At 31.3% G+C, this 27,924-nt stretch overlaps 2 protein-coding genes across 2 annotated transcripts; both read left to right on the forward strand.

Moving 5' to 3' along the window:
- The first annotated feature begins 4,088 nt into the window (after nucleotides 1-4,088).
- Nucleotides 4,089-7,929, forward strand: LOC114176450 (PI-PLC X domain-containing protein At5g67130-like). The gene is made up of 9 exons (XM_028061496.1): nucleotides 4,089-4,308; nucleotides 4,401-4,466; nucleotides 4,548-4,670; nucleotides 4,758-4,895; nucleotides 6,250-6,348; nucleotides 6,470-6,773; nucleotides 6,993-7,216; nucleotides 7,389-7,475; nucleotides 7,563-7,929. Exons 1-9 carry the CDS (start codon nucleotides 4,303-4,305, stop codon nucleotides 7,722-7,724), a joined length of 1,209 nt encoding a protein of 402 aa, XP_027917297.1. The 5' UTR covers nucleotides 4,089-4,302; the 3' UTR covers nucleotides 7,725-7,929.
- Nucleotides 7,930-14,843: 6,914 nt separating this feature from the next.
- Nucleotides 14,844-25,805, forward strand: LOC114175211 (putative uncharacterized protein ENSP00000383309). Its single transcript, XM_028059974.1, has 3 exons — nucleotides 14,844-14,868; nucleotides 15,415-15,508; nucleotides 25,169-25,805. The coding sequence occupies exons 1-3, from the start codon at nucleotides 14,844-14,846 to the stop codon at nucleotides 25,803-25,805; spliced, it is 756 nt and encodes a 251-aa protein (XP_027915775.1).
- Nucleotides 25,806-27,924: the final 2,119 nt, after the last annotated feature.

Raw genomic sequence — 27,924 nt, forward strand, 5'->3', positions numbered from 1 at the left:
TTTCAAACAAAGTAAATATATTAATGGATTGGAAAAAAATGGGAGTTAGGTTCATTATAACAGATTGCCAAACATGCCTTTAGTTTTTTAACCCTTGGTTGATGCTGATTTGAAGGGTTTTTAAAAGAAAAAAAAAAGGTGCATATCTCTCCAAATGATTGAAAAATAGTAACTTTTTTAGGTCTTTAATTTATTTTTTAAAGGATCTAATTATTATAAATCTTTATAATTTTTTTCCAATTTTCTTTTACAAAATTACAAAATAAACACGGCATTAAACATATAAAATGAGAAATTTGTGTTTTTTCCTTATGTATGAAATTATTTTCGTACAGGAAATGGATTATTTTTATAATAGGTTTTTTTCTATAAATATGATGTAATTTTAGCATAAATTTATTAGTGTCCTATTCTTTTTTTCTATGGCAGTGATGCATGAATTTATGGAAGAAATCATATAAAATGAGAAACCACGTGAGCATGGTCACAATAACTGGTTTATTAATCATAGTTTTGTCTGCAGCGAGGGAAATGTTGTACAGGAATTGAAAATTGAGTAGGAAATATATGTGTTAAGATCATAATTAGATTGATATAGTGGTGTACCATAAACTAGGTCCATTTCATAAGGTATTTAATTATTTCTTAATTTTTTTTATATTTCTATATTTATAATTTAAGAGTTGTTATATATATATATATATATATATATATATATATATATATATATATATATATATATATATATATTATCAACGAACAAATAGATAAATATTAACATTTCTCTCTTTTACTTTCTTTTTAATTCGTGACAAGTTAGGGATATTAAGGGTTGGACAAATATTTTTAACGATTGTAGACTATCACAGTTAACATTCTAATTAATTCAAATTTGCTTATTAGTATATATATCCTTAGTGTTTTCTGATAATAAAATATAAGATGTTAATGATTAATATGCTTTTGTACATAGTTTTTATAATATGATTTTTATTATATATTAATTAGAAATCATAAAAGTTGTTATATCTTAAATTTGATTTATAATTTTAAATATATTTTAACTAATATTAGAAATAGTATTACAAGCATCTCTCTTCCTCTTCAAATGAAGTTAAAGTTAATTTTGTTTTTCGTAACATAGCATTGATAAGACTTAACCATTATCGTTTATACGTAATTTTGTACCATCTCATTTTTCAAATAAATGATAAAAAGAAAATTTAATCATGTTAAATTTGAATAAAATGATTGAATTGTGAAATAACTAAGAATCATTATTATACAAGTTTTTTATCGACTCATTATTTTATAATTTTTTAGGTTATTGTTTGTATAACTTAAGAAACTTAGTGCTACAAAAGACCATTAATATTTGAGTGGTTAGTGTTTAATTTAAAATTATTAATGTTTGACAAATTTCAATATTCATTGCTTAATTTTTCACATTCCTTATATATCTAATTTTTTAAAATAATTATATTTAATTGTTACGAACTATTTAAAAATAATTAAGAAACGACAATACTATTCATATCATATATTTTAGATTAAATTTATTAATATTTAACACCAAATTCATTAATATTTTTATGAAATAAGTATAAAACAATATTTTTGTACAATGTGAAATCAATATAATTATACAATTATAAAATAAATGATAATATATATATATATATATATATATATATATATATATATATATATTGTTATGAAATAAAGCGAATAACGTAGAGAATGACGACAGATAATAGAGAAGAGAAGAAACAAGAGAGAATAGAGAATGAGAGAATAGGGAGCAACTCATCTATGTCTTATTATTGATAGGAAGAGTCATATTTATAGATACAATATGTAATCCAAAAAGGAAACAAATCAACTTAGTTAATACAAATATTTACCATAAAGAGTAATGAATCATATGAGTAAATGTATCAAATCAATGGACAATCATTAATTCATAACACTCCCCCTTGAGTGTCCATTGATAAAGAATGTGCCTCGTTAAAACCTTACTAGGAAAAACCCTTTGGGATAAAAAAACCTAGTGAAGGAAAAAGAGTACAACATTCTGTATTCTTTAATACAATATTGTTCATCACATATTCTATTTCTCCCCCTAATGTAAACTTACATCATTAAGGTGACAGAGTCCGAATTTGTGAGTCATTTGCTCAAAAGTTTTTCTTGGCAAAAACTTTACAAATAGACTTGTCATATTTTCAGATGAACGAAATTTTGGATATCTATATCATCCTTCAATTGAACAATACACTATTGTCTTCGTATATGGTTGTTGATTCCATCTTTCTCGGGGATAGTCACAAGTTTCTTGCACATGTTGAATTATAAACCTTAACCAAACATATTCACAACTTTCCTCGTAATTTTGTATGATTAGACGATGTTGCTACTATGATTTGTTTCATATACCTTCATGAAACCATTGTGCTACCACATGTGAACAAACATCTTGTTTGTGATCAACCATTGTGACATTGTAAGAATATGTAAAATAACATGCATATCCATAACTCATTGGTCTGAATCTGAATCATTTGGATGGAATAAGCTCATATTCGTAGTACCCTTAAAGTAACGAAGTATATGTTTTACTCCAAACCATTTTCTTCTTGTAGTTGAAGAACTATATCTTACTTAACAAATTTATAGCAAATGCAATATTAGATCGAGTATAATTCGCAAGATACATTAGTGTTTCTATGACACTAAGATATGGTGCTTCTAGACCAAGAAGATCTTCATCATTTTCTTGAGGTCTAAGAAGATTCCTTATCAACATCTAACGACCTCACAGCTATTGGAGTGCATAATGGACATGACTTGTCCATTTAGAACATTTTAAGCACCTTAATCATATAAGCCTCTTGATGTATAAAAATACTTTTATTTAAATACTCAATTTCTAATTTCAAACAAGACTTTGCCCTTCAAAGATCATTCATCTCAAATTCTTTCAATTGCCTTGTGAGCTCATTAGTAGTTTCAACGATGTTTATGTCATCTACATAAACAATAATAATGAAAAATTGATTTTCTAATATTTTCATATAAATACAAAGATAAAAATGATCATTTCTAATATTTTCATATAAATACAAGGACAAAAAGGATCCTCATTGTCATCCATAACATTCATCGCTATGTTATAAGTAAAAGTTTCGTCAATGTTAACTTTATTTTGGTTCCATATTCTATGATTCATGACATAATTTATTGAGATCTCATCATTTCAACCATTTCAGGTACTTAAGGTTCTTTTGGAACCGAACCATTAATTATGTCAAATGAATCTTTTGGGATTTCAACCTTTTCGATTAGGTCATTTTGCATATTAACTCACTTTCTCATTCAAGAGTTTTAATCTTTGGAACCAATAGGTCTACCACGCTTCAAACGTGTCCACATGAGTTTTTCAACCTTTTTTTTTGCATCATAATAACTGATCATGTTAAATAAGTCAATCATTTTGATTTGTAAATTTCTGGTTTACCATGACATGCATTTCAATTGTACTACTAAACTTGTAGTACAAACTATAAGAGAATGTTGATAATTTCTCCAATATACTTTCTTGTAGAAATTATTTTCTATTTGTATGAATTAAAGTAGATTGATTTAAGATTTTAGGGGACATTGATTTGAAATAATTTGTAAAAAGGATAAAGATAGTTTAACCTATCTTTTTTAACTCACTTTTAATCTAGTTATTCAATCACCATTAGATCATTTATTTTGATTCTTTTAAATGATGTGATGTGATGATCTAATGGTGATTGAAGTAGTGGGTTAAAAGTGAATAAAAAAAAGTGAGTTAAAGTTTCATTGTAAAAAAAAAACTTATGTATATTTAGTTTGATCACATTTATGAATAAATTTTCTAAACTTTCCATTAAATCAAGTTACATTCCTTTTATTTCCTCCTGCCACCGGCAAAACAATGTTTCAATTTCCATTTTCTAATCAAACAAAACATAGGTCTACATAAATTTTAGATATATAAAATCATTTTTATTATCATCATCTTAGTGTAACACTTAGTTTCCACTTATCATATTTTTTTCCTCTTATAAAAGTGGTGTAGGTGTTAGTTAGAAAATCATTATTGTACCATGACAGATACAACAGCTATAAAATGGTTCACGTTCAGCTCACACGTTTTGCTCGCATGTTGCACTCTTCGGAATTCAAATTTCGCATTCAATCTCTGTAACTGAAAGATAAAGGCGACAATATCTCATCTTTTCTCTCACCCTATCAGCACAACAAATAATCATCATGCAGGTATCTTTCCTCCTTTCTTCCTTCTTCCTCATCCTCTGTTCTTCCTCTGTTCCAAAACACAGACTTCATTTTCCTCTCTTTCTTTCTCGCAGAATCCAACACTTGTGACAACCCTTTTCGCCATTTTGCTCCTTGTCCACTCTTCACTCGCTCTCAAGGTACAAACCAATAACTTTAACCCTTTTCGATAACCCTTTTTGCCTCTAACTTCGATAAACTTGTCTCTCACTCTTGAACAGGAAGGACAAACATGCGTAGCAGACAGGAACTGCGACTCGGGTCTGCACTGCGAAACGTGCGTGGCCAATGGGAACGTGCGACCAAGATGCACTCGCATTCAACCCATCAACCCCACTTCAAAGGTCTCACCTTTTTGTTGTCGCGGTTCTGCTTTTTGAATTTTGTTCTGTTGTGGCGTGAAAGTGATGAAGGTTTCAGTTTTTGAACAGGTAAAAGGGCTGCCGTTTAATCGGTATTCATGGCTGACGACGCATAATTCATTTGCGATTTTGGGTCAGAAACCAATGACGGGTTCTGTTATTCTTGCTCCCACCAATCAACAAGACTCCATCACAAGCCAACTTAATGTGGGTTTTCTCTTCTGTTTCATCATTTTTTCTGTTTCTTTAATTGAAAAAACTATATATTAACTTGCTTATACAAATATAACTTATACAACCAATTAAAACCACTTATTTAGTGATTTATCAAAATAATGTTATTAATTGACTTAAATGACACAGCTGTTATGAAAAGATTATTTATAGAAAAAAGGTTGTAACAACTTGTAACTATAATAAATTGTACATGGTCTGATATAAGATAAATTTATTAACAACTTATATTGAAAATGATTTTTGATTAATTGGCAGATTAAAATATCAAACTTTGTTTTATTTAGAGAACAATGTCAAAAACATTTAATAAGCGTGTCTGGGTGTTGTACTTTTATTTTTATTGCTCTTATATAATGGTATTTGGATACTTGAAAATTTTTGAATTCCAGAAAAGTTGAAGTAAAGAAAGGAAAAGATTTCTGAAACTTTAAGCAGTTGTTTGGAGATCATTTGTCGTGTCTCTCATTGTGTCCATTCTACATCCCGGAAAAGTAAAGTTTCTGTCTTCTGCTCATTGCAAATAACATAAGGTCCCCACTATGTTCCTTTTCAATTCTTTAAAACTGGAAAGTCAGAAAGTGGTTGGCTATACGGTTGTTTGCAGCAGGATAAATCGCTATTATGAAAACAGCCCAAGATTTTGTAACGTGTGCATTTATATTTTAAATAAATTGAACTACTAGAATTTGTTTACACGGTTGAATAGTTCAAGAGGTTCCTAGTTTAATTTCTTTAATGAGATGCTTGCATTGTTCAAGCCCACCAGTGACGAGGATGACTTTATCTGTTTTCCTAGGTACAAAGAATGTCTTACATGAGGGAATTATATATTATATATTAATACAAAACAATTAGGATTGTTTTTCCTACGGTTGAATATTGCAATTTGTTTTTAGTTTAACTTGATTAGTTAGTTCCTTTGTCTCAAATGCTGATTATATTTTAATAACTTTTTAATGACACGTTTAAAGTTGGTAGCAGAACAGAGATGAAGGAACGGCTCAAAGTTCAAACCCTTTTTCCAAGTGAAACAGTAACCACATCTTGTTTGTATTCTCACAGTAAAATAACTCTATTGAATAGCTTGGCAACAATTGGTAACTTGGTGGGAATTACTCACCAAATTTTTATAGAGATCAAGAACAGCATCATTCTTAAAATACTCCTACAACCTAAGATACATAGTACAAAGTGGATGAAAGAGAAGTTATCCCTTGTGCATTTATATTTCACATTTCACATTTCATGTAAAAGGAATCTAAACTGGTTTCGGTTCAAGAATTTTGACACCTTATTCTTGTATTTCACATCTGTGTTGTTGTAGAATGGGGTACGAGGTTTGATGCTTGACATGTATGACTTCCAGAATGATGTTTGGCTGTGTCACTCTTTTGGTGGTCAGTGCTACAACTACACAGCTTTTGTAAGTAAGAAATATCTTAGTTGTTGGTGAACCGAATTAATGATAATGCAATTAAAAATTTGTATTTCTCTGTGACCATGAAATCTGGTTATCAATAGTTGTCTGAATATGAACAATACAGCAACCTGCCATTAATGTTCTCAAAGAGATTCAAGTATTTCTAGAGGCAAATCCATCAGAGATTGTTACCATTTTCATTGAGGATTACGTTACATCACCAAAAGGCCTAACAAAGGTGTTTGATGCCGCTGGACTGAGAAAATACTGGTTTCCAGTGTCTAGAATGCCCAAAAATGGTGGAAACTGGCCAACAATTGATGATATGATCAAGAAGAATCAGCGTTTAGTAGTCTTCACTTCAAAAGCATCCAAGGAATCTTCTGAAGGGATAGCCTATGAATGGCGATACTTAGTAGAAAACCAATGTAAGTACAAGTGGCTATAATCTAAGATTACTGTGGAAATAAAATTATGGATAGAGAAATGTCAGACACACTCTCTAAGGCATTATTTTAAATATAACTTCATGAAAAATCATAAATTTGTATGAATCATACTAAATTATAATCAATCTTAAATATACTAAAAATGGTTCATTCTTAACACCCTCTTAAAGCAAATACTGATGGGGTTTTGAGTTGCAGATGGAAATGGAGGAATGAAGGTTGGTTCATGTCCAAATCGTGCAGAGTCACCATCTATGAACACAACTTCAAGATCATTAGTTCTGGTGAACTTCTTTCGAGATCTTCCCGATGTAACCAAATCTTGCAAAGACAATTCAAGCCCTTTGCTTGACATGGTCAATACATGCTATGAAGCAGCTGGCAAACGTTGGCCTAATTTCATTGCTGTTGACTTCTACAAGGTGTTAAAATATTAGCCATGATTGGTATTCTCAACTTATAGAATGAGCAAATTGTACTAGTTTTTCCCATGATAAAGACAAAAAAAAAAAAAGAATGGAATAAGAGCTTTTGGTAAGATAAAAATAGCTTATACAAAGTTAAAAGTAAACTTCTATGACATTGATGTTTCAGAGAAGTGATGGAGCAGGAGCCTCAGAAGCACTAGATGTTGCTAATGGTCATCTAGTGTGTGGATGTGAAAACATTGGCACCTGCAAGGTTTGCTGCAATCAACATGTGACACATAAAATTTTCCTCCTCCTCTCTGGAGGTTGGTGATAGAGTAATGAATTTGGATTTGTGCAGGCTAACATGACATTTGGAGCATGTGAGATACCTGAGGCTGAAATAACTCCTCCTTCAGCAGCAGCAGGTGACACTAGCTTTGGTGTTGGAAATTGCAAGCAAGTTGATTTGTTGTGGTGTTTTGTCACCACTGTTTTTGGGGCCATGCTTGTGGCATCGTGAATAGACATTTTCCTTGTCTATAAGTAGGTGAAAGTGTTGAAGAAACCATTTTTAGTGCAGTGAAATGGTGTTATTTTAGTTATTTGAATTTTGAGAGCAACTTTGGAAAGTGCAGTGGGTATGCAATGGCTCCCTAAATTAATATTGGTTAGTCATCAGTTGTGTTGAAGAAGAACCCTTTTTTAATATACCAGACTTTTTTTTTATATATATATACTTTGCACCTTAGATAATGTGATCATGTGAGACTGAACTTAAATGTCCTTTCAAATTACAAGGATTTTATTTAGGCTCTTAAATTAAAAAAATTATTTTAGTCTATCCAAAATAATCATATGATTTTAGTTGTTAAAATTAAATTTAAAAGATTAAAAACAGATATAAGAAATGTATTTTAATCTTTTGAATTTGGTGTTTAGAAATTAAAATTGTATTTTTTTTTGAGACACTCTTTTTTAAAGGTATAAAGGACCAAAATCAATATTGTCTTGAATTTTAAAGACTAAATAAGACAACTGTAACAGATGATATAAAAAAAATTATAAATATCCTTCCTTCTATTATTGTTCTTTTTTCTTTTCTTTTTTTTTGTAAATAAGGAATGTAAAACAAAGAGTAGCTAAAATAACAATAAATAAGAGAGTGAATTGATTGAAATTGTTGATGATAGAAGAGTGAATTGATTGAAATTGTTGATGATAGAAGAAATTTAGTGTAGTGGTTATGAACACCAAGAACAACAAAGATTTATTTAATATAATAAGACACCAAATTTTTTATGTTTGTTGGATTTCTTTTTTTCTGAATTTACATCCTGAATCTACATCAAGTCGACTTACACAACTTGAGTTGAATTTTTTATTAAAAATCTTATAAATTATTTAATTACAATAAACATATGTAACTAGAATAATAAATGAGTGATAAAGTGGTTTAGTGATTATACAAGAGAGGTTCCGAGTTTAACTTCTCCACTAATAAAAACTAACAATTAATATTTTTCAATAATAAAAAAAAAACTAGAATAATAAATAGGATAATGATATTTTAACTTACTTTTTTTAACCTACTTTTATCATTATCCTAATAAATATATGTTATTCCTTAAAACACTCTTAGTAAAATTTACAAAGATAATGAAAACACTAAATTAATTATATGTTACTCCTTAAAACACTCTAAATAAGATTTACAAAGATAATGAAAACACTCAATTAATTATATTTTATTTTTTAACAATTTTAAAATTAATTTTCTATTTAATTATTATTTTTTGTGTGTATCAAATAAATTATCAATTATAATTATATAACATTTATGAATATTGTTGTCCTTTAAATGAAATAAAGTTACATCAATGGTTATTAAGGTTATAATTCATTTAATGTCACAATTAACTATGAACTTTTATAAAATTCAATATTTATTGTTTATTGTTTTCCGCCCCAAAAGAGCACGAGTTAACATGACCCTGTAATCTATTATATCCCATAACAAGCATTTTTAGATTTAGCTAACATAATTAATTATTAACTAATCATAATTGATTATATGTAAATATAAATATTTAAATTTAGTTGACATAATGAACTATTCATTGTTCATAATTGATTATCTACGATAATAAGCATTTTGGTATGACTCACATAATCCATTATTCACTTTTCTTAATCAATTATCTTCCAAATTAGATAAAATTTATGCTTAGTCTAATTTAAGATAATATATTATAAACTTAACATAATTAATTATTATGTTTAAAATGATAAATTGAATTTTTAAATGCAAAAATGTTTAAAACTTTTTAAAGTTTGATTCATACTTGTATTGTTTGAGTTCAATTAGTCATCAACCTTCTGCAAAAGCCTTAGTCGAGCACTCACTAGCCCTAACAGAATAATGCTAAATCTAATCAGCTGTACAAAGTAAGCATCCTGTGACAAGATATACTTTTGGCAGACCGACAAGTATTCAACCCCATACATCACAAAAAGAACTTAGTTAGAAATTAGATGGAGTTCATCGGATCACCTGACAAGTGGGCCTCCAATAAATGGTTAGGTAATAACCTTACAAAATTAATATAAATACATATGGACCTAGGTAATTAAGATATTTTTTTCATTAATTGTTAAATATAAGATTTGACTATTGAGGAGTTTTTTTTTTAACTTGAACTTCAGAGTACCTTTTGCAGGTATACTCTCATATTTTACTTGGAAAAGGACGAGAACTTGAAGAACGAGCACCGCACCCAAAAGAAGGAACCCATTTAGAGTTATCAAGCCCTTACGAGGTACTATCTTGACTTCGTAAAAACAATACCCATACTAGGTTAGTAAGAAATAGAGTAAAAACTATCAAGAAAAGATGCAAACATCATATTTTGTCATGCTTGATAACAAGAGTGATATTAGTTATTTTTATAATAATATTAATAAATTATGTTTATTTTATTTATTGGAGTTATATATATTTTATTTAATTTATTTTTTTATGTTACTTAATTTGTTTTAAATGATACAATGGTCCTCTTCTTGTTTTTTATTTTTACTATTTAACTTATTTTATTCTTTATATTTTATATTTGTATAATTTAAATAATTTTATATTCATATTCTTGTTATTTAAAAATACTTTCTTCTTATTAATTGGTATACTATTATTATTATTATGATTATTATTATTATTATTGTTATTATTATTATTATTTATTTTTGTTCTAATAATATATTGGTTCTTTTTATTCTTTTAATTTTTTATTATTTAATTTTACTTTTAATGATATATTGATCCTTTTATTATTTATGTTCTTGTTATTTAACTATATTCTATCTAATATATTTTTTCAGTTCCTTAATTAATTAATTTATTTTCATTTAATTTCTTTAGCTATATACTAGTCCATTATGTTTCTTTAATTAAATTATGTTTCAAGTTTTTGTTTGACTTATTGTTTTATGTTTTTATTTTAAATCGTAAAACATTTTGAATATTATATTATATAATTCAAGAAATTTATATAAAAAATAAGAATAAAATAAATAAATTATAATTAAATATACAATAATGAAAAGAAGTTATGTATATAATCTTTTATTATTTTATACTTTTCAATTATTCTTTCGTATTTGAGTCTATATTGTGCGTATAAATTATTGACTAAGATAATGTATGATGTATCATAGTAATCAAGTTTTGTAATCCTTGTTAAAATGTCTCAAAGTATGTTAGTTGAACGAAGAGTCCTTGGTTTCCTTGTGATGAGTTAGGACTATGTTGATGCATGATGTTCTTACATGGATCCTCAGTGTAGACCTCTAAACACGCAATAAGATCTGAGTGGATTGGAGGATCCTGGTGTATGCTCATGAGAGTTGAACCACAAGGGAGATCTACTTACAAAACACTCTTTAACGCTTAAGTTAGTAAGAGAGTTTGGATATCTTCATGAGTAACAAAGAGAGTAGAGAATTATGTGTATTTTCTGTTGAAATACCATGTGTATTTGTAGGGCTTTTGGGTCCTGTGACTAAAGTGATAAAATTGGTAATACAAAGATGATATCAAATAATATCAATAAAATAACAACTTATCTCATATATGATAATTAGCTGAATAATAATAATAATAATAATAATAATAATAATAATAATAATAATAATGTGATATCTTACTTGATATATAAAATATTTTGTCAAACTATCAAAATTTGGTCACATATAATGTTAATATATGAATATTCACACGAACAAATATATCTCAGAATATCTTCCAGCCACGTTGGGTTGTGTTTGTAGATAAGCCCCAAAACTTGAAAGTTTGATTAATGTATGAAGGATTTCTTTTTATGACTATAACTAGTTGATAAGTGTTTAGTTTTAGTAAAATTTCATATCATTTAGACACTTATATTAAATAAATTCAATGTAAAATTCAGTAAAACAACCCCTTTTGCATTAAAATATAGAATGAGGTATAAAAAAGTTACAAAAAGTGGAATTTAACATATTTGTGTTATTTTTGTCGGAAACATGAAGGGAATTGAAAAGTTGGTGCTAAGCCCCAAAATTGCAGCTCATCCATAAGTGATGATGAATTTTAAAGATTCAAAATATAAGCCTGCAACTGAGCAGCGATATTGGCAATGAGCCACATATGAGGAAACCTTCAGTGTAAGGAAACCTCAAGCTCTAGAATGATAGCTGAGCTTTAAGAGAAAACCCACATGAGGAGGAAAATTGTCGATCACCAAGTTGATTGTCCAACCTTGGAAGCAAAACCCACCTAGGGGAAAACCACATGGTTGATGATAGAGCATGCCTATGTTATTTTCATGTTGATTTTGTAAATCATTCTAGAGAAAGAAACTTCTTAAAGAGCTTAAGTTTCTATTAGAACATCTTTAGTAAGTTATGGAAGGAGGAAAGATACTCTATGTATTTGTTGTAAACATCATTATGAGCAACTAACTTGTTCCTAGTTGGGATGAGATGTAAATTCTAAACTCTTTGTACTGCACTTGATTTGATATGTGTTATGTTCTTGTGTTATGTGTTAGTTATTTGATTTGTTCTTATTGCTTTGGTGACTTGGCCAATCATCATACTTCATCAACACTAGATACAATGGGAACTAGTCTAGTGTTTAGATCCAATCAAATATCCTAATGCTTGGCAGATATTAGGGATGAATCTACGACTTTAGTTTGTTTAAAAAGTCTTGTTCTTATTGCAAGGTTCCTCCACCTAGGTGGGAATCACCCTACGTTTGACACCCTTTAGTTCTAATACATAAGAATGGTGTTAGAATTATAGTTAAGAGTACTTCGAGGAACACTAAAACAAAGAACATAACCTATAGATAATCAAGGGTAGTGTCGTTGAATGAAAAAAGCCAAGTTCAATCCCAACACCTTAATTAACATCACTTATCTTAACTTTTATTCAAATATGTTTTCAAACTGTTAAACCAAATCCTTGCTATTATTTTATTGCAAAAATTGAAGTAGATTATAGATTACTATTTTATCAAACCAAATCCCTTTGGATACAACCTTGTTGTGCTACAATCAAACTAGTGAACTTGCTAGATAAGTTACACCCTCAACTAGGGGTCTCAACAAGGTTTTAATGCCGTTGTCGGGGATTTGTGCTTAGATAAAAATATTTATTTGTAATCATCTTAGGTTTGTTGTATATTTGTGAAATCTATGCAGTAGTAATTTATTTGATTTTGTTTTATACTATTACTTTGCTTTGCTTACTTGATCTTGATTTAATTGTTGCATGCTAAGAAGAGAACATAAAAAAAATCTTGTTGTTTGATCTAGAAATAGAGAAGACTACTAGGAGAAATAACAAGAACAGAAAGAAGAAACAACAAGCACAACTTGAGAAGTAATGATAGATTGAAGAAAATTCACCTTTTTCCAAGTTTAATTCAGCAGCACCAAGAAGAACAAATTGCAGAATGTACTGAACAAAGGAGATTGCCAGGAGATTATGTGCAGCGACAAGGGGAAAGGCAATTTCCAAGCATAGTTAGTCCTACAAAGGGGGTGGAAATGAAACATGCCTTATTGTCATTAATAGTTGCGAATCAGTTTGCAGGATTGGACAATGAAGACCCCTACAATCACCTAACAATCTTCTATAAGTTATGTGATACCATGGGAATATGAAGAGAGGATGATGATGCAACATGTTTAAATTATTTCTCTTCTTCTTAATAGGAAACACAAAAATATGGCTACAATCTCCACCAAATCAAAGTTTGGTGAATTGAAAGGATGTGGAAAGAAAATTCTTGACCAGATTCTTCCCACCATCAAGATATGTAGGTGCTAAATCAACATTTGCAACTTTCTCACAAAGATTATATGAGCCTTTATGTGAAGCATGGGAGATATACAATTCTCTTCTCAGAAAATGTCCAAATCATGGCTTTGATGATGTGGCAGAACTCAATATGTTCTATAGCGGGCTTACGACATAAACCAAAATGCTTTTGGATGTTTCTGTAGGAGGATCTATGATGACAAATGATGTAGTTGAAGAAACTAATATCATAGAATCCTTAGTAGAAAGTGACCACCATGTACAACATGATAGGAGACATCCTGGAACTAGACACACACAATGCAATCTTAGCTCAAAATAAGTTGATTTCATAGCAAATGAAGGAGATCAAAAAACAAATTTCTAAAATGCAAGCCAAAGTAGCAATGACTAACACATCTCAACAAATTCAAAGGTGTGATTTCTGTGTTGGTGATCACCCCAATGACTAATGATCAACAACAAAATTGATCCAAGAAAACAGGCCATTTCAGGAATGGCTAAAGGCAACCAGAAAATTTCAACTTCCACTAGAATTCAAATCGAAGGCACAATGAACATCAAATTGCTTCCAGAAGACTACACTATTGAATAAACTAGTAATACTCTGCACTAGTCATACTTACCAACCCTTTGACTCACCTTAGATTAGCATTTCCACTCATAAATAACTAATCAACCTATTATCATTACACCAATTTTATAAACAATCATACATCAACAAACACAATGCAATATAATCTTAATATAGGAAACATTTAATCATTCAAACACAAATTAACAACTATATCCTATAATAATAAAAAAGGGTTAAATATGTTTATGGTCCTTTAACTTTAAGTGAAAATTGAAATTAGACATTCTTCAAAAATTTGGCCTAATTTAGTCCAACAACTTTAGAACTGCATAAATTTAGTCTTTTTAACCAAATTTTGTTAAGTTTATTTAACGTTTCAAACACGTTTCATGGTAGCTTCTTAGTCAACATTGAAGCGAAAACGTGTCAAACTGTGTAAAAAACTCAAATGCTATTGTGAAATGCATTTGAAACGTTAAATAAACTTAATAAAATTTGGTTAAAAGGACTAAATCCACGTAGTTCTAAAGTTTGAACACTAAATTAGGCCAAAAATTGAAAGATGGACTAATTTCAATTTGGCTTAAATACTTTATTGGTCCTAATTTTCGGAAGCTTTGTTTCATTTGGTTCTCATTTTTTGGAAATGTTTAAAATGGTCCTAATTTTTGTAAATTATGATCAATTTGGTTCTTTTTACAAATGCCGTTTAAATCGTTTACGGAAGGTGAACAATAACTGCCACATGTCACTTCGGATTTTTTTAAATTTTTTAAATTTTGTTTTTAATTTTTTTAATTTTAAAAATGTTGTCCACGTGTCAAGTCAACATTGTAACATGTGGCAGTGTTAGTGCCACGTGCCAAACCAATGTCATTGTCACGTGTCAGTTTAGTGTCATTGCCATGTGTTAGTATCTCGTGACATATATTCAATTCAGTCCCAATTTTGTCTCCATCAAAATTAACCAAATTTAATTTTTATATAAATGTTATACTGAAAATTTTATTTTTATTAAAATTCACATTTACCATTCATGTTGACAATAACGTGGATAATATAATGCTTCATTTACCATTCAACCAAATCATAGGTTATAAAAGGAAATAGAACATGCTATTACGTAATTATAACTACCCATAATTAAAAACTTTTAAAGTTTATGTAAAGCCCAATTTTCTGCCCTAAAGTTCTAAGGGCTACCGTTGAGCTGTTGGGCCTAAGGGATAAAGTCACCGAAGTCTGCCCTAACTGTTTCATTGTGCACTTTCAGAATCCCCTCCCTTGGTGCTTAGAGCTGCAGCCGTCACTCTGCTAGGGTTCAGCCTTGAAGCTCCGTCACGTTTGTTTGAGCCAGTTCGTTCCATGTAAGTTGTATCCCATCCCACACCTCCTTGTTCTTATCTCAGTTGCTTCGAGTTCAGTCTAGAGTCGTACTAAATACTTCGTGCCACTCTGTCCTTGTGTTTTCCAGTTCACTAAGTTGCCTTGGGAGCTGCTGCGTTTCCTGTTCGCACTAGGAACCCAATTGTTGGCCTTTTTCCAGGTAGGGAAGCTAAGACCCTTCTCTTATATTCGGTTGTTCAATGTTGTTTGGCTGTCATTTCCGTTTTTGTGTGGTTGGTATGATGCTATGTTGGTTTGGAACGCATAAGTCTGTTGTTTGGAATGGTGGGTGTCATTGTTGCAGGAAAACAGTGGCGAGACCTGCAAATCTCGCCCAAGCAAGCTAGTCTCGCCTAGGCGAGATGAGCAGGGGCTCACCCAAGCCCTTTTTTACGCGAGAGGTCGCCCACGCGACCCGCTCAGTATTTTTGAGCGAGCGAGCGTCTCGCCTAAACGAGAGGGGTCTCGCCTAAGCAAGATCCCGTGTTGGTTTTTGGATGTTCTTCGAGCCCTCGTCTAGGCGAAGTGGGGCTTGCCTGAGCGAGCTCGTCTTGCCTGAGCGAGACCCTTCAGCCTGAGCGAGGGGCTGGGTGAGACAATGTGCTATTTGGATGCTGGTTTGTTATTGGATGATTAGTGTTGGTTTGGAAATGGATGTTATGATGAGAAACATGTATATAATGAAATATTATGTATGCTTGGCATGATTCATGAATTGTAGATGACGGGTTTGGTATGGACTTGGCATGTGAAATAAATGAGTTGGTTATTATCAAAGAGGCATGATAACGAGATGGGTTGAAATCCTATGTGCATGGATGGGTTATGATGAGTTGGATTGAGTTGGAATTTGAAACATGAAAGGTATTGGTTCGAAAGGTTGACATAATGAATTATATAATTGCATACTATTTGACTATGTGACCAGGTTTTGTCTGTGTCAGTGCGTAATACCTTGAGGTCTCTAGGTGAGACTTTCAGGGTCGCGCTTCAGTGGTTGGGACGTAATTCCATGGCCCCTGTTAGTGGGTGCCCATGGTGGTGCCCCATCTGTATAATTAGGTAAGGATTCAAGGTAAGGTCACATCCTGGCGCTCTAAGGGGTCAGTTAGTCTCACCTAGAGCGGACTGACTCCTGTGGTGAGAGTAGCAGGAGGCCCGAAATTCACTAAGGGCTAACCTTATGGTGAGGGAATATTGATCCATTATAACACTTGTAACACATAGCTCGGGGGTGAGCAGAGGTATCCACCACAAGTGCAAGTGTCCGCTGAATCCGACCAAGTTATACGTATCCGAATGAGTCGAGTCGTGTCGTAGTGTATTGTTTGGAAGGTCGTAACATGCTTGTGTGATGTATGTGTGAGGGACTATGAATATGTATCTGACTCCATTGATGAAATGATTTTTCTTGTGCTCTAGCTTACCCTACTTTCTTTGTTGTGTGATCTACTGTGTGGTACTCTCTTTTGCGATGATCATCAACTTGTTGGTGTGAGCAGATGTGAGGAACGCCCGTAGGCAACAGGAGGGTGGAGATTCCGCTACCTAGTCCGCGTGGGCCAGTTTATATTTCCGTATGAGTTTATTTAGGGTTGCGACCCATGTATCTGTTTGTCCTTAGATTCATGTACCTTGGTAAACTTTTCCTCTAGTTTCTTTTGGGCATCGTGGTGTGCCATGGATTGTATGGAGTTGAGTTTAAAACTCCCAGACCGCACTTTTATGTTATCTTTCCCGTAACATTCCTTTAATTTTACGTACTTAATTAAATGGGGTGTTACAGTTTATATATAAAATAATTTAAAAGTTTTCATATAATTGTTTTTCCAAAATTTGTTATTTATAGTTTTTTTTTCGATATAAATTGACATAGCATTAAAATGATTTACAACTTAAATTGGACCTTCATTTTTATTTTTTACGAATATTTGATGTGATGAACGATAGTAAATTAATTATGAGAAATCTATCAATTTTACTTATAAATAAATATTAATTCTTATATTTTATTATTTTCAGCAAAAAAATTCTATATATATATAATTAATAGTTTTTAAAAATATGTTTATTTAATACAACATTTAATCATTGAATTAAGAATACAAATTGAGAATAGATACATTATTACAACTAATATGAAAAAAAAATACATATATTAATTTTACTCTGACTAATACATAATTTTTGAAAGACTTAAATAGGAAATATCCAACAATATAATATATTATATATATATATATATATATATATATATATATATATATATATATATATAGACATACATTAATGATAAAATTAAAAAAATTGTATAAAAAAATTATATGGCTATTAATTTCATAAAAACATACATACACACACATCTATATATGAGACAAGGAGTAGAATATTGAAAATAAAGTCAAGAGAATGAAGATGAAGGTGTCTTTGGTTTTGCTCCTTCTAATCATTGTTTCCATTGAGATTGGTATGTGATATAAGGTTTTGAAGTTGATTTTTGGTTTAAAATAAGTTTGTGAAGTTGAGACTAATGGCTTAACATTGAAGATATTATGTATCTTTTGTTAACAGAAAGCGATGGACCATTGAAAATGATAGAGGGAAAAGTGTGTGAAGTGAAGCTATATGACTACTGTGAAAGCGATAATTGCTTGGTTGATTGTCCAAAGAAATATGGAGCAGGAGCAAGTGCTCATTGTAGCGTCACTGGGGAGTGCTTATGCGATTATCCATGTTGAGGTGCTTATCATCTTTTTTTTGACCTTCTCTCTGATTGTGTGGGGAATTAAGTCATTAATTGTACCTTTAATATCTAATTCGAACGAAATAAAATTATTCTCTTTTCATTATATTTATTGATGTTCTTCTTCTCAATTATTTTCAAGAGTTTATATATTCTTGACTTTAGACAATAACCCTTGAGTTTGGTTGATATATATATATATATATATATATATATATATATATATATATATATATATATATATATATATATATATATATATATATATATATATATATATATATAGTGCAATGTTTACTTTTGATGTTATCCATATTAGTTATTATAAACAAAATTGAAACAACTTGTTACGTACTACATTTTATAAAAAAATGTAAATGTATATTGCAATTTTTTCCTTTTATAAATTTATGTATTTCATTTATATTTTTCACTTCTTTTTCTAAAATTGAAGTCTTTTATATTTTATGAATGGAATTTCAATTGAAATATCTTAATATTACCGGGGATTAAAGTCAATTCTTTGTTAACTCTTTCTAAGTTCAAACTTTGTCAACTTTAGTAAATTTAGAATTTTATGCTTTCTTTAATTAATATTAATAAAGGTCATAATAATTTTTTTTATAACGATTTTTTTTAAAATAAATTGATGTTATATTTTGTTGTGTAATATATTAAAAATAAGATCATAATATTTTTCGTTCAAAACTATATATAAAAACATAATATGTTTTTTTTTCAAAAATAATATTAGTAACTTTTTTAGGAAATAAATTCACTGGAATAAAATTTCACACGTGTGTATATATATATATATATTAGTTTATTTATTTATTGATTCATAAATGTATTAATATTTGTGCAATTGTGAATCACCATAAACAACACACCAAAACCAATGCATGCATTGATTTTTTGGTATATATGTATAACATCATACATTCGAAATCAAAACAAATCTCTCAAGTTCTCATTTGTCTAAAAAATTGTTGCACATGATTTATCTAGAATTTGAAAGCATTATAATGTAGAATCAAATCATCTATTCGTGCTTTAAAAGCTTACACATCCTAAATTTACTCCAATTTCCCTAATTACTCCAAAAATTGTGACAGGCATGATTCTTCAAAATTACAATATACTACTTTAGCTCACAATATACAAAACCGTGAAACTCGACATTTTAATTTCCAAAGTCACAATTTGAAAAACTTTAACATTTTATAATTACAAGAAAAGAAGAGATTGATTGGCTAATTATTGATTTATTTTTGCTTATTGCTTGGAAGTAAAAGCTATATAATGATATCAAAAAACCAAATATTGAAAGTGTTAACAACATTTTAAAATTGAATAAAAAGAAAAAATGGAAAGGGGGTGTGGCGTAGGTGATCGAGGTCGTACTCGACCTAATAAAACTATGTAAATGCAGTACTTAGGAATTAACCCAAGGTTGTCTTCCAGTGACCATTGTTTTCACTCAAAGGTTCCAGATTCAACAAGAGGGTGTTGGTTTGGCAGATTCAATTTTAAACACAAAATTAACAAAACGTAATTGCAAAACTTAATTAAATAGATTTCAACACGTATTGATTCCTTGATTCAACTGAAATTTCACCAATCACAGATTACACAATTAATTGTTCTATCCAACTTGCTTCCATGAAACCCAAAATTAATCAACTAAGCAATAATTAACACGAGTTACATATGCCATTAAGCCAAGCATACTTCAAGCAATTAACACCCACAGATTAAGCATATTATGAACGACCCACACTCATTAAGCATGAATATAAGTTGCTTTAGGTGTAGAAACACGAAATTATGATTAAGCATCCATCAATTTCGTATTTCTACCATGAAAATGCAACTTGAAGAAGGGCAAACCAGAACAAAATTTCAAAACGAACAACAACCTCATGGTTTCATTTCAATTTCATTAAGGAATCAATACCAAAAGCTTAGCTAGACATGGAATTCGAAAAACAATTCAAATAGAAACGAAATTGCATTAGAAGAGTAGGGAAAGAGTGAACAAACACAATTTTTTATTGAAGAGGACGAAAACCCTAAGTTGGGTGGTGCTCCAATGGTCTCCAATCATCAAAAATGAAAAAACCCTAAGTGGGTGCTGCTCTTAGAACGTCAAAAACTGAATGGGGAAGATGAAAGTGTGCTCTAGTCTAAGGAAACCCTCTAAAATACGTGGTCACATAACCACAGTTGCTTATAATTACAAAACTATCATTCTGCCACTTAGAATTACAAAAATGCCATTATGGGCTGAAAAATGGTGGCCCAAAAAATGGCGCCCCAATGACGTGGACAGGCTAAATGACATGGCGCAGATGTGGTAATGATGTGGAAACTCTCTCTTTATCTTAAGATTAATGTCCAAGCTCCAAAATATTTTCCACAAAATACCTAAAAACAATTAGAAACAAAAATTAGACCAATTAATACCAAATTAGTCAAAATTCGGAATAATGGTCCAATGAAGCCAAATTGAGGAAAATGCACTAACAAAAGACAATTAAGCACTAAACAACCCTCAAGATGAGCACAAAAAGGCAATGGACTAAGGAAAAATAATGACTCATCAAAACAATGCTTTGTCTTTGCATTTTAAGTTGCTTTTGAATTGTTTTACCCTATGTGAAGATTTGAGCCATTCTCTGTTCATTGTTATGTGATATATGCCTTTTGAATGCTTGCATAGTAGCATTGGCTTGACTCTTTCTAATGCTTTTTTTGATTAATATGCATGTTTGGATATGATTTAGGCAATTTTGTTTCGATGAGCCTATAGCCAGATGAGCCTACCTTGGATTGTTTCCTTTGATAGCCCTTTTTGAGCTTGCATACCCTTTCATTGTTTTATAGCTCATTACAATCCTTTAGCATGAAAAACCATGATTCATCCTACCTTACAAAATTTTTGAGCTTTAGAATTGTTTTGGGAATGGGTTCTTTTGTATGTGTGGTTGCGCACAATAAGTGTGGTTGTGCGCACCTGTTTTTTTCATGGATTGCTCATTTGTACATTTTATTTCGAACATGGAAATTGTTGTTTCTCTACTAAAAAATGAAAAGAAATAAGGAAATAAAAAAAACATTTAAATGCAATACTCAGGAGTTAACCCAAGGTCATCTCCTAGTGACCATTGTTTTCACTCAAAGGTTCTAGATTGCAGTTCAACACTAGGGGGGCTTGGTTTGGAAGATTCGGTTTTAAACACAAAATTAACAAAATGCAATTGCAAAACTTAGTTAAACAAATTTCAAAACGTATTGATTTCTTGATTCAACTAAAATTTCACCAATCACAGATTACACACTTAATTGTTCTATCCAATTTGCTCCCATGAAACCCAAAATTTATCAACTAAGAGATAATTAACACGAGTTAAATATGCCATTAAGCCAAGCATATTTCAAGCAATTAACACCGACATATTAAGCATACTATGAACGACCCACACTCGTTATGCATGATCATAAGTCGCTTTAGGTGTAGAAACACGAAATTAAGATTAAGCATTCATCAATTTCATATTTTCCCATGAAAACACAAATTGAAGAAGGACAAACCAGAACAGAAATTCAAAACGAACAACAACCTCATAGTTTCATTTCAATTTCTTCAAGGAATCAATACCAAAAGCTTAGCTAGACATGGAATTTGAAAAATTATTGAAACAGAAAGAAATTGCATTAGAAGAGTAGGGAAAGAGTGAACAAACACAAATTTTATTGAATGGGATGAAAACCTTAAGTTGGGTGGTGCTCCAATGGTCTCAAATCATCAAAATCCAAAAAACCCTAAGTGGGTGCTACTCTTAGAACGTCAAAAACCGAATGGGAAAGAAGAGAGTGTGCTCTACTCTAAGGAAACCCTCTAAAAAATGTGGTCACATCACCACAATTGCTTATAATTACAAAATTGCCATTCTACCACTCAAAATTACGAATATACCATTATGGGTTGAAAAATGGTGGCCTAATGATGTGGAAAGGCTAAATGACATGGTGCAGACGTGTGGTAATGATGTGGAAACTCTCTCTTCATCTTAAGATTAATGTCCAAGCTCCAAAATTTGCTCCACAAAACACCTAAAAACAATTAGAAACAAAAATTAGACCAATTGATACCAAATTACTCAAAATTCAAAATAAAGACCTAATGAAGCTCAATTCAGCGAAATGCACTAAAAAAAGATAATTAATCATTAAACAACCCTCAGGATGCGCATAAAAAGATAATGGAATAAGGAAAAATAATGACTCATTAGTAGGACGATGAGATTGAATCCTATCAACATCTTTAAAGTAATCCTTGGAATTATCATTGTAATCACTATAGTAATCAAAAGGCACATGTTAGGCGCTGATTTTTCTTCAGCAAGTATATTGAGTCGACGTAATAATTCTCGTATCCATGAACACTTTGATTCCCTGTTCCACCTACATTTCTAGGGCTGCCATTTGCTCTATATGTCCTTCTAGAATTTAAATTAAGTGGACGACACTTCCTGTTGTTGCCTGTCCTTATCTATCTGCTTCTAAAATCTTCTTTTACTATTATTTCTCCTTGTTGTTCTCTCTATCTCAGTATAAAGAATCAAATTTTCAACCAATTTTTCACCTTGCATACAATAAGTAACTACAAGGCAAGTAAGCATAGAAAGATCAAAACACTATAATGAAAAACTAATAAATATCTACAAGGATTCACAAGAAAATTTGAAATTCAATAAGACTACCAAATATTTTGGCATAAGTTCCTATTAGCGACGCCAAAAATTTGTGAAGGATTAACAAGAATAGAATTGCAACTAATTAGCTAAGGATTAGTGAGAATAGAATTGTGAAAAATTAACTATGGGTTAACGAGAACAAATGTGCGAAAAATTATTTATAGATTAGAGAGAACATAATTGCAGAAAACTAGCTACTGTTTGGTGAGAACAAAATTGCAACAAATAAGCTACGGATTAGCTAGAACAAAATTGTGACAAATTAGGTACGGAGTACTGAAAGCAATGTTGTGAAACATTAGCTACAAACTTATGTGAGCAAAGTTGCGAGAAAGTAGCTACAGATTATATAGAAATTATAGAACTTTCTCACCTTAATTAACGAAGAATTAGCGACGAATTGACCACAAAATAGCGTGAAATTATATCTTTCTATACTTAGCAACATGGATTTAGCAAAAAAAAAAAATATTTTCTAGCAATTTGATAGTTAATCTTTCGCAAAAGTTGTTAGCGCAGGATTAGCTGCAGAATAGCCAACAAATATTTTGGAGCTAATATGTAAATATTTTATAGTGTTAGGTGATGATTTTCCTTTAGAAAGTTTATTTAGTTGATGTAATAAACTGAACAAGTGTCATTTCCACAAGGACTTATGCCAAATTTTAAGATAGTTACAATCTACTATTAAATTTTACATAAAGAGAAAAAAAGAATTATGACTTTTCATATTTCTTTTTCTCTATATATTTATGTATCTCCTTTTCAAATTTTTTTCCCATTTCATTTTTGGGACATCATTAGTTTCAATAGATAACGTTATTTTTTTTTATTTCATGTAATAGCATGGATAATATAATGCTTCATTTACCATTCAACCAAATCACTCATTATAAAAGCAAAATAGAACATGCTATTACATAATTATAATTATCCACAATTAAATTTTTTTAAATTTTATTAATTAAATAATTTAAAAGTTTTCATATAATTTATTTCCTAATTTTCTTATTTATAGTTTTTTTTTTCCGATATCAATTGACATATCATTAAAACGATTCACAACTTAAATTGGACTTTCATTTTTATTTTCTATGAATATTTGATGTGATGAACAATAGAAACTTAATTATGAGGAATGTATCAATTTTACTTATAAATAAATATTAATTATTATATTTTATTATTTTCAGCAAAACTTTATATATATATATATATATTTATATATTCAACTATTTTTAAAATTATATTTATTTAATCATTGGATTAAGAATACAAATTGAAAATAGATACATTATTATAATTAAAATTAAAAAAGATATACATACATTAATTTTACTCTGACTAATACATAATTTTTGAAAGACTTAAACAGAAAATATCGATCAATATAATATATATACAAACATACATTAATGATAAAATTAAGAAAATGTATAAAAAAATTATATAGTTGTTAATTCCATAAAAGCGTACATACACACACATCTATATATGAGGCAAGGAGTAGAATATTGAAATTAAAATCAAGAGAAAGAAGATGAAGGTGTCTTTGGTTTTGCTCCTTCTAATCGTTGTTTCCATTGAGATTGGAATGTGATATAAGGTTTTTGATGAGTTCAAATTTTTGCCCTCATTTAATATTTAAATTTGGGGATTTAATTGAATTTTCTTTGGTAAAAGTGGCGTAAAAATTGATTTTAGTTGCATAAAATATTATTGGATATTCTAACATTTGTTAATGCAGCTGGAATTTATTTTTGGTCAATTAATAGTGTGATTTTAAAATATTCAAAGTTACAAAATAAGTCCAAAATCAAGAAATTCTGAAAAAGAATAAATCAGGAGCTAAATGCACCCCCAGATTTTATTTGCACACTCCTGCAAAGTGGACCACCAAAAATCCTGTTCTGCACCCCCAGTTTTCACTAAGTTGCACCCCTCCTACCATTTAAACTCCACTCAACCAGATCATGCCATGTGGCAATCCCCACCTTTTAAAATTAGCCAACCATAAGCTGCCACGTGTCATAATCCTCCACTCACCAAATTGACCACTCAGATCTTGCCACGTCATCATCTCTTCCATCTCACACATGAAACCCTAACCCTAATTTCCCTTCCACCCGCCACGGCAGCCGCCGCCGCCATCTCCGTCAGCCACCATGGAAGCTTGTTTTCCGAGCACCATCGCAGCTCCGCGCTCCACCACCACGAACCTGCATCTGTGCGAACCTTCTCCGCACTATCAGATCCACCATTTCTTCAACGCACCAGCAGCGAGACCAGCGCATTCCTCTCTTTCCCGCCGGCCACCATTCACGTTCTCTGCACCTCGCGCACTCTATGGCAGCGCCACCATCGTTTTCCATCTTCACAGCAACGAGGAACAGATCGGAACCGCGAACTCTTCACCGGAATCTGCACCACGCCACAACACCTCCACGAACACCATCTTCTTCGTCATTCACTCGCGCCACCACAGATCGCGCAAGCTCCGCACACCACTGCACCAGCCACCGTCCATCTTCTCGCCTCCGCACCTGCAACTTCGAACCATCCAGCGGCGCCACTCGCGATCACCGTTCGCGCACCTGCAACCATCGCAAACACAGCCGCCGCCGCACCACGCATCACCATCTACGCGAACCAGCGCCGTCACGCACTCCACCCGCGTTCCGCGCAGCAGCAGCAGCTACCAACACCATGCTTGACGAGCCACCACCTGCATCCTTGCGAGAATCCAGAAGCAACACCACCACACCGGAAATCTGACCGCCGCGCCGTCAGCCGCGCCGTTGCAGCACCTACAAGCCTCCATGAAACCCTAAACGCAGCAAACCCTAGTCTGGAGAGAGAAAGTGCACTCTGCGCCACGTGTCAGCATCTGATAGGCAGTCAACTGGTCAACTCCGGTCAACTGGTCAAAGTCAGCAGTCAACTCTGGTCAAAACTGCAAATATGGTTAAATAAGAGGGGCAGAATTGGAAATTGGACAGGAATTAAGTTGCTAATTAATTAAATAAAAATAAATGATTTTAGCAACTGACAGATAAAGCCCAAAGTCCAGTGGAAGCCTATATAAAGAGACTTAAGGGAGCAGAAGCGGGGAGAACTTACAACTTACAGCTTAAACACTTAGAACTCTCTGGTTTTGGCAGATACCATCTCCACCACATATCTCATTCTTTCTTTTATTTTCTTTCCTTCATTTCATCATGTATTCCATCAAAGCCATGGATAGCTAAGCTTTTAGGGTTGATTCCACTGTAATTTCTTAAATGGATTCTGAGGTTAGATGAATTTATGTGTTTGTTATTTTGATTATTGTTGTGGTTTTTGTTTATCTATGTCCTTTGCTTCTTAATCGAATAGAAAATAATGATTTTAAATCTACATGCATGCTAATCATATGAGTTAAAAGGTTTTTAAATTAAATTGAGACTTTACTTTGATTTTGTTTAGAAACTTTCATTTGATTAAATAAGTTTTTGCCAATAATTGAGACTTTAATTTGATTAGAGGTAATTACTTTAACTAAAATTAGTCAAGACTTTACTTTGATTAATTAAGTTTTCTATTTGGAAAAGAAACAAAGGAATAGACATGATTAGGCATAGTAAAATTAATTGAGACTGTACTTTGATTGAATTTACTATGGACAATCTAACAATTCTCACTTTTAATTGAGACTGTACTTTGATTAAAAGTGAGGATGCCAACAAATGAATTGAGTCTTTACATTGATTGATTTGTAAAACAACAACAATAATTAATTTAACAATAATCTCTAGATAACCAATGAAGAATCTTATTTAGAAAAAGCAGTGGAATTGACCTATTTACTATTATTGTGTTTACAATCTTCCGTGTCATTTTCTTTGCACATTAAAATCCCCCTATTTTTATAGTTGCTAGTTTTAATTGCATTTTTAAGAATCAAATATTTGAGATCAATTCCGTATTCGTTGTGAGACGACTCAGGGTTATCTTAACCCTAACTATTTTGTTCACTACTAACTGGCAATACTGAAGTTGCTAAAGTAGTGGTAATTTGATCGCCTAACGACAGCGATATCAAATTTGGCGCCGTTGCCGGGGAATACGGTTAGTATTTCTTTTATTTTGATTCTGTTTTTATTTATTTATTTATTTATTTTACGCATATACGTTTAATATTGTTTGTTATTTTGTAGTCTCTAGTTTTCTTTTAATATATTCCAAGCAAATTTCTATTTTTGTTTTGATTAAGAATTTCTTTTAAGAAATTTTTTAAGACTAGTTTGGAAAACTCTGTCTACGAAAGACTTGGTATTTAAGTTGTCCACTGTGACGCACCTCTCTTTCCTAGGAGTAGACCCAACGACATCTTAACCCATTTCTTTCTTGAAATCTTTCTCCAAAACAAGAATAGGAAGAGAAAAAAAAATACACAGGGAAACACTTTCAGGTGGACTTGCATAGTGCATGACTCGGGCCAATCCGGGTCAATTTTATCAACTTGATTCAGAACTTGAAAGGAACTTGCGTAAATCACGTAGGAGACTTGAACTCAGGTGTTCTACTGAAGGAGCACCATCATCATCTGAACCTACCATTGAAAGTGTACCACTAGAATCACCTCCGGTGATTAACATATCTTCTGATCCATCACCTGAACCAGAAATTCAAGAAGATAGAATGGAAGAAAGAACAATAAGAGAGTTGGCTTCACTCGATGCAACAATTACACAAAACATGTGCATCCAATATCCAGATGGAGAATGTGAGCTTAAGTCTGGGTTAATCCATCTTTTACCCAAATTCCATGGATTAGCAGGAGAAGACCCGTACCATCATTTGAAGGAATTTCATGTTGTTTGTTCATCCATGAGACCTACAACAGTGACAGAGG

The sequence above is a fragment of the Vigna unguiculata genome, chromosome 3 (genome assembly GCF_004118075.2).
Source record: "Vigna unguiculata cultivar IT97K-499-35 chromosome 3, ASM411807v1, whole genome shotgun sequence".
Lineage (NCBI taxonomy): Eukaryota > Viridiplantae > Streptophyta > Magnoliopsida > Fabales > Fabaceae > Vigna > Vigna unguiculata.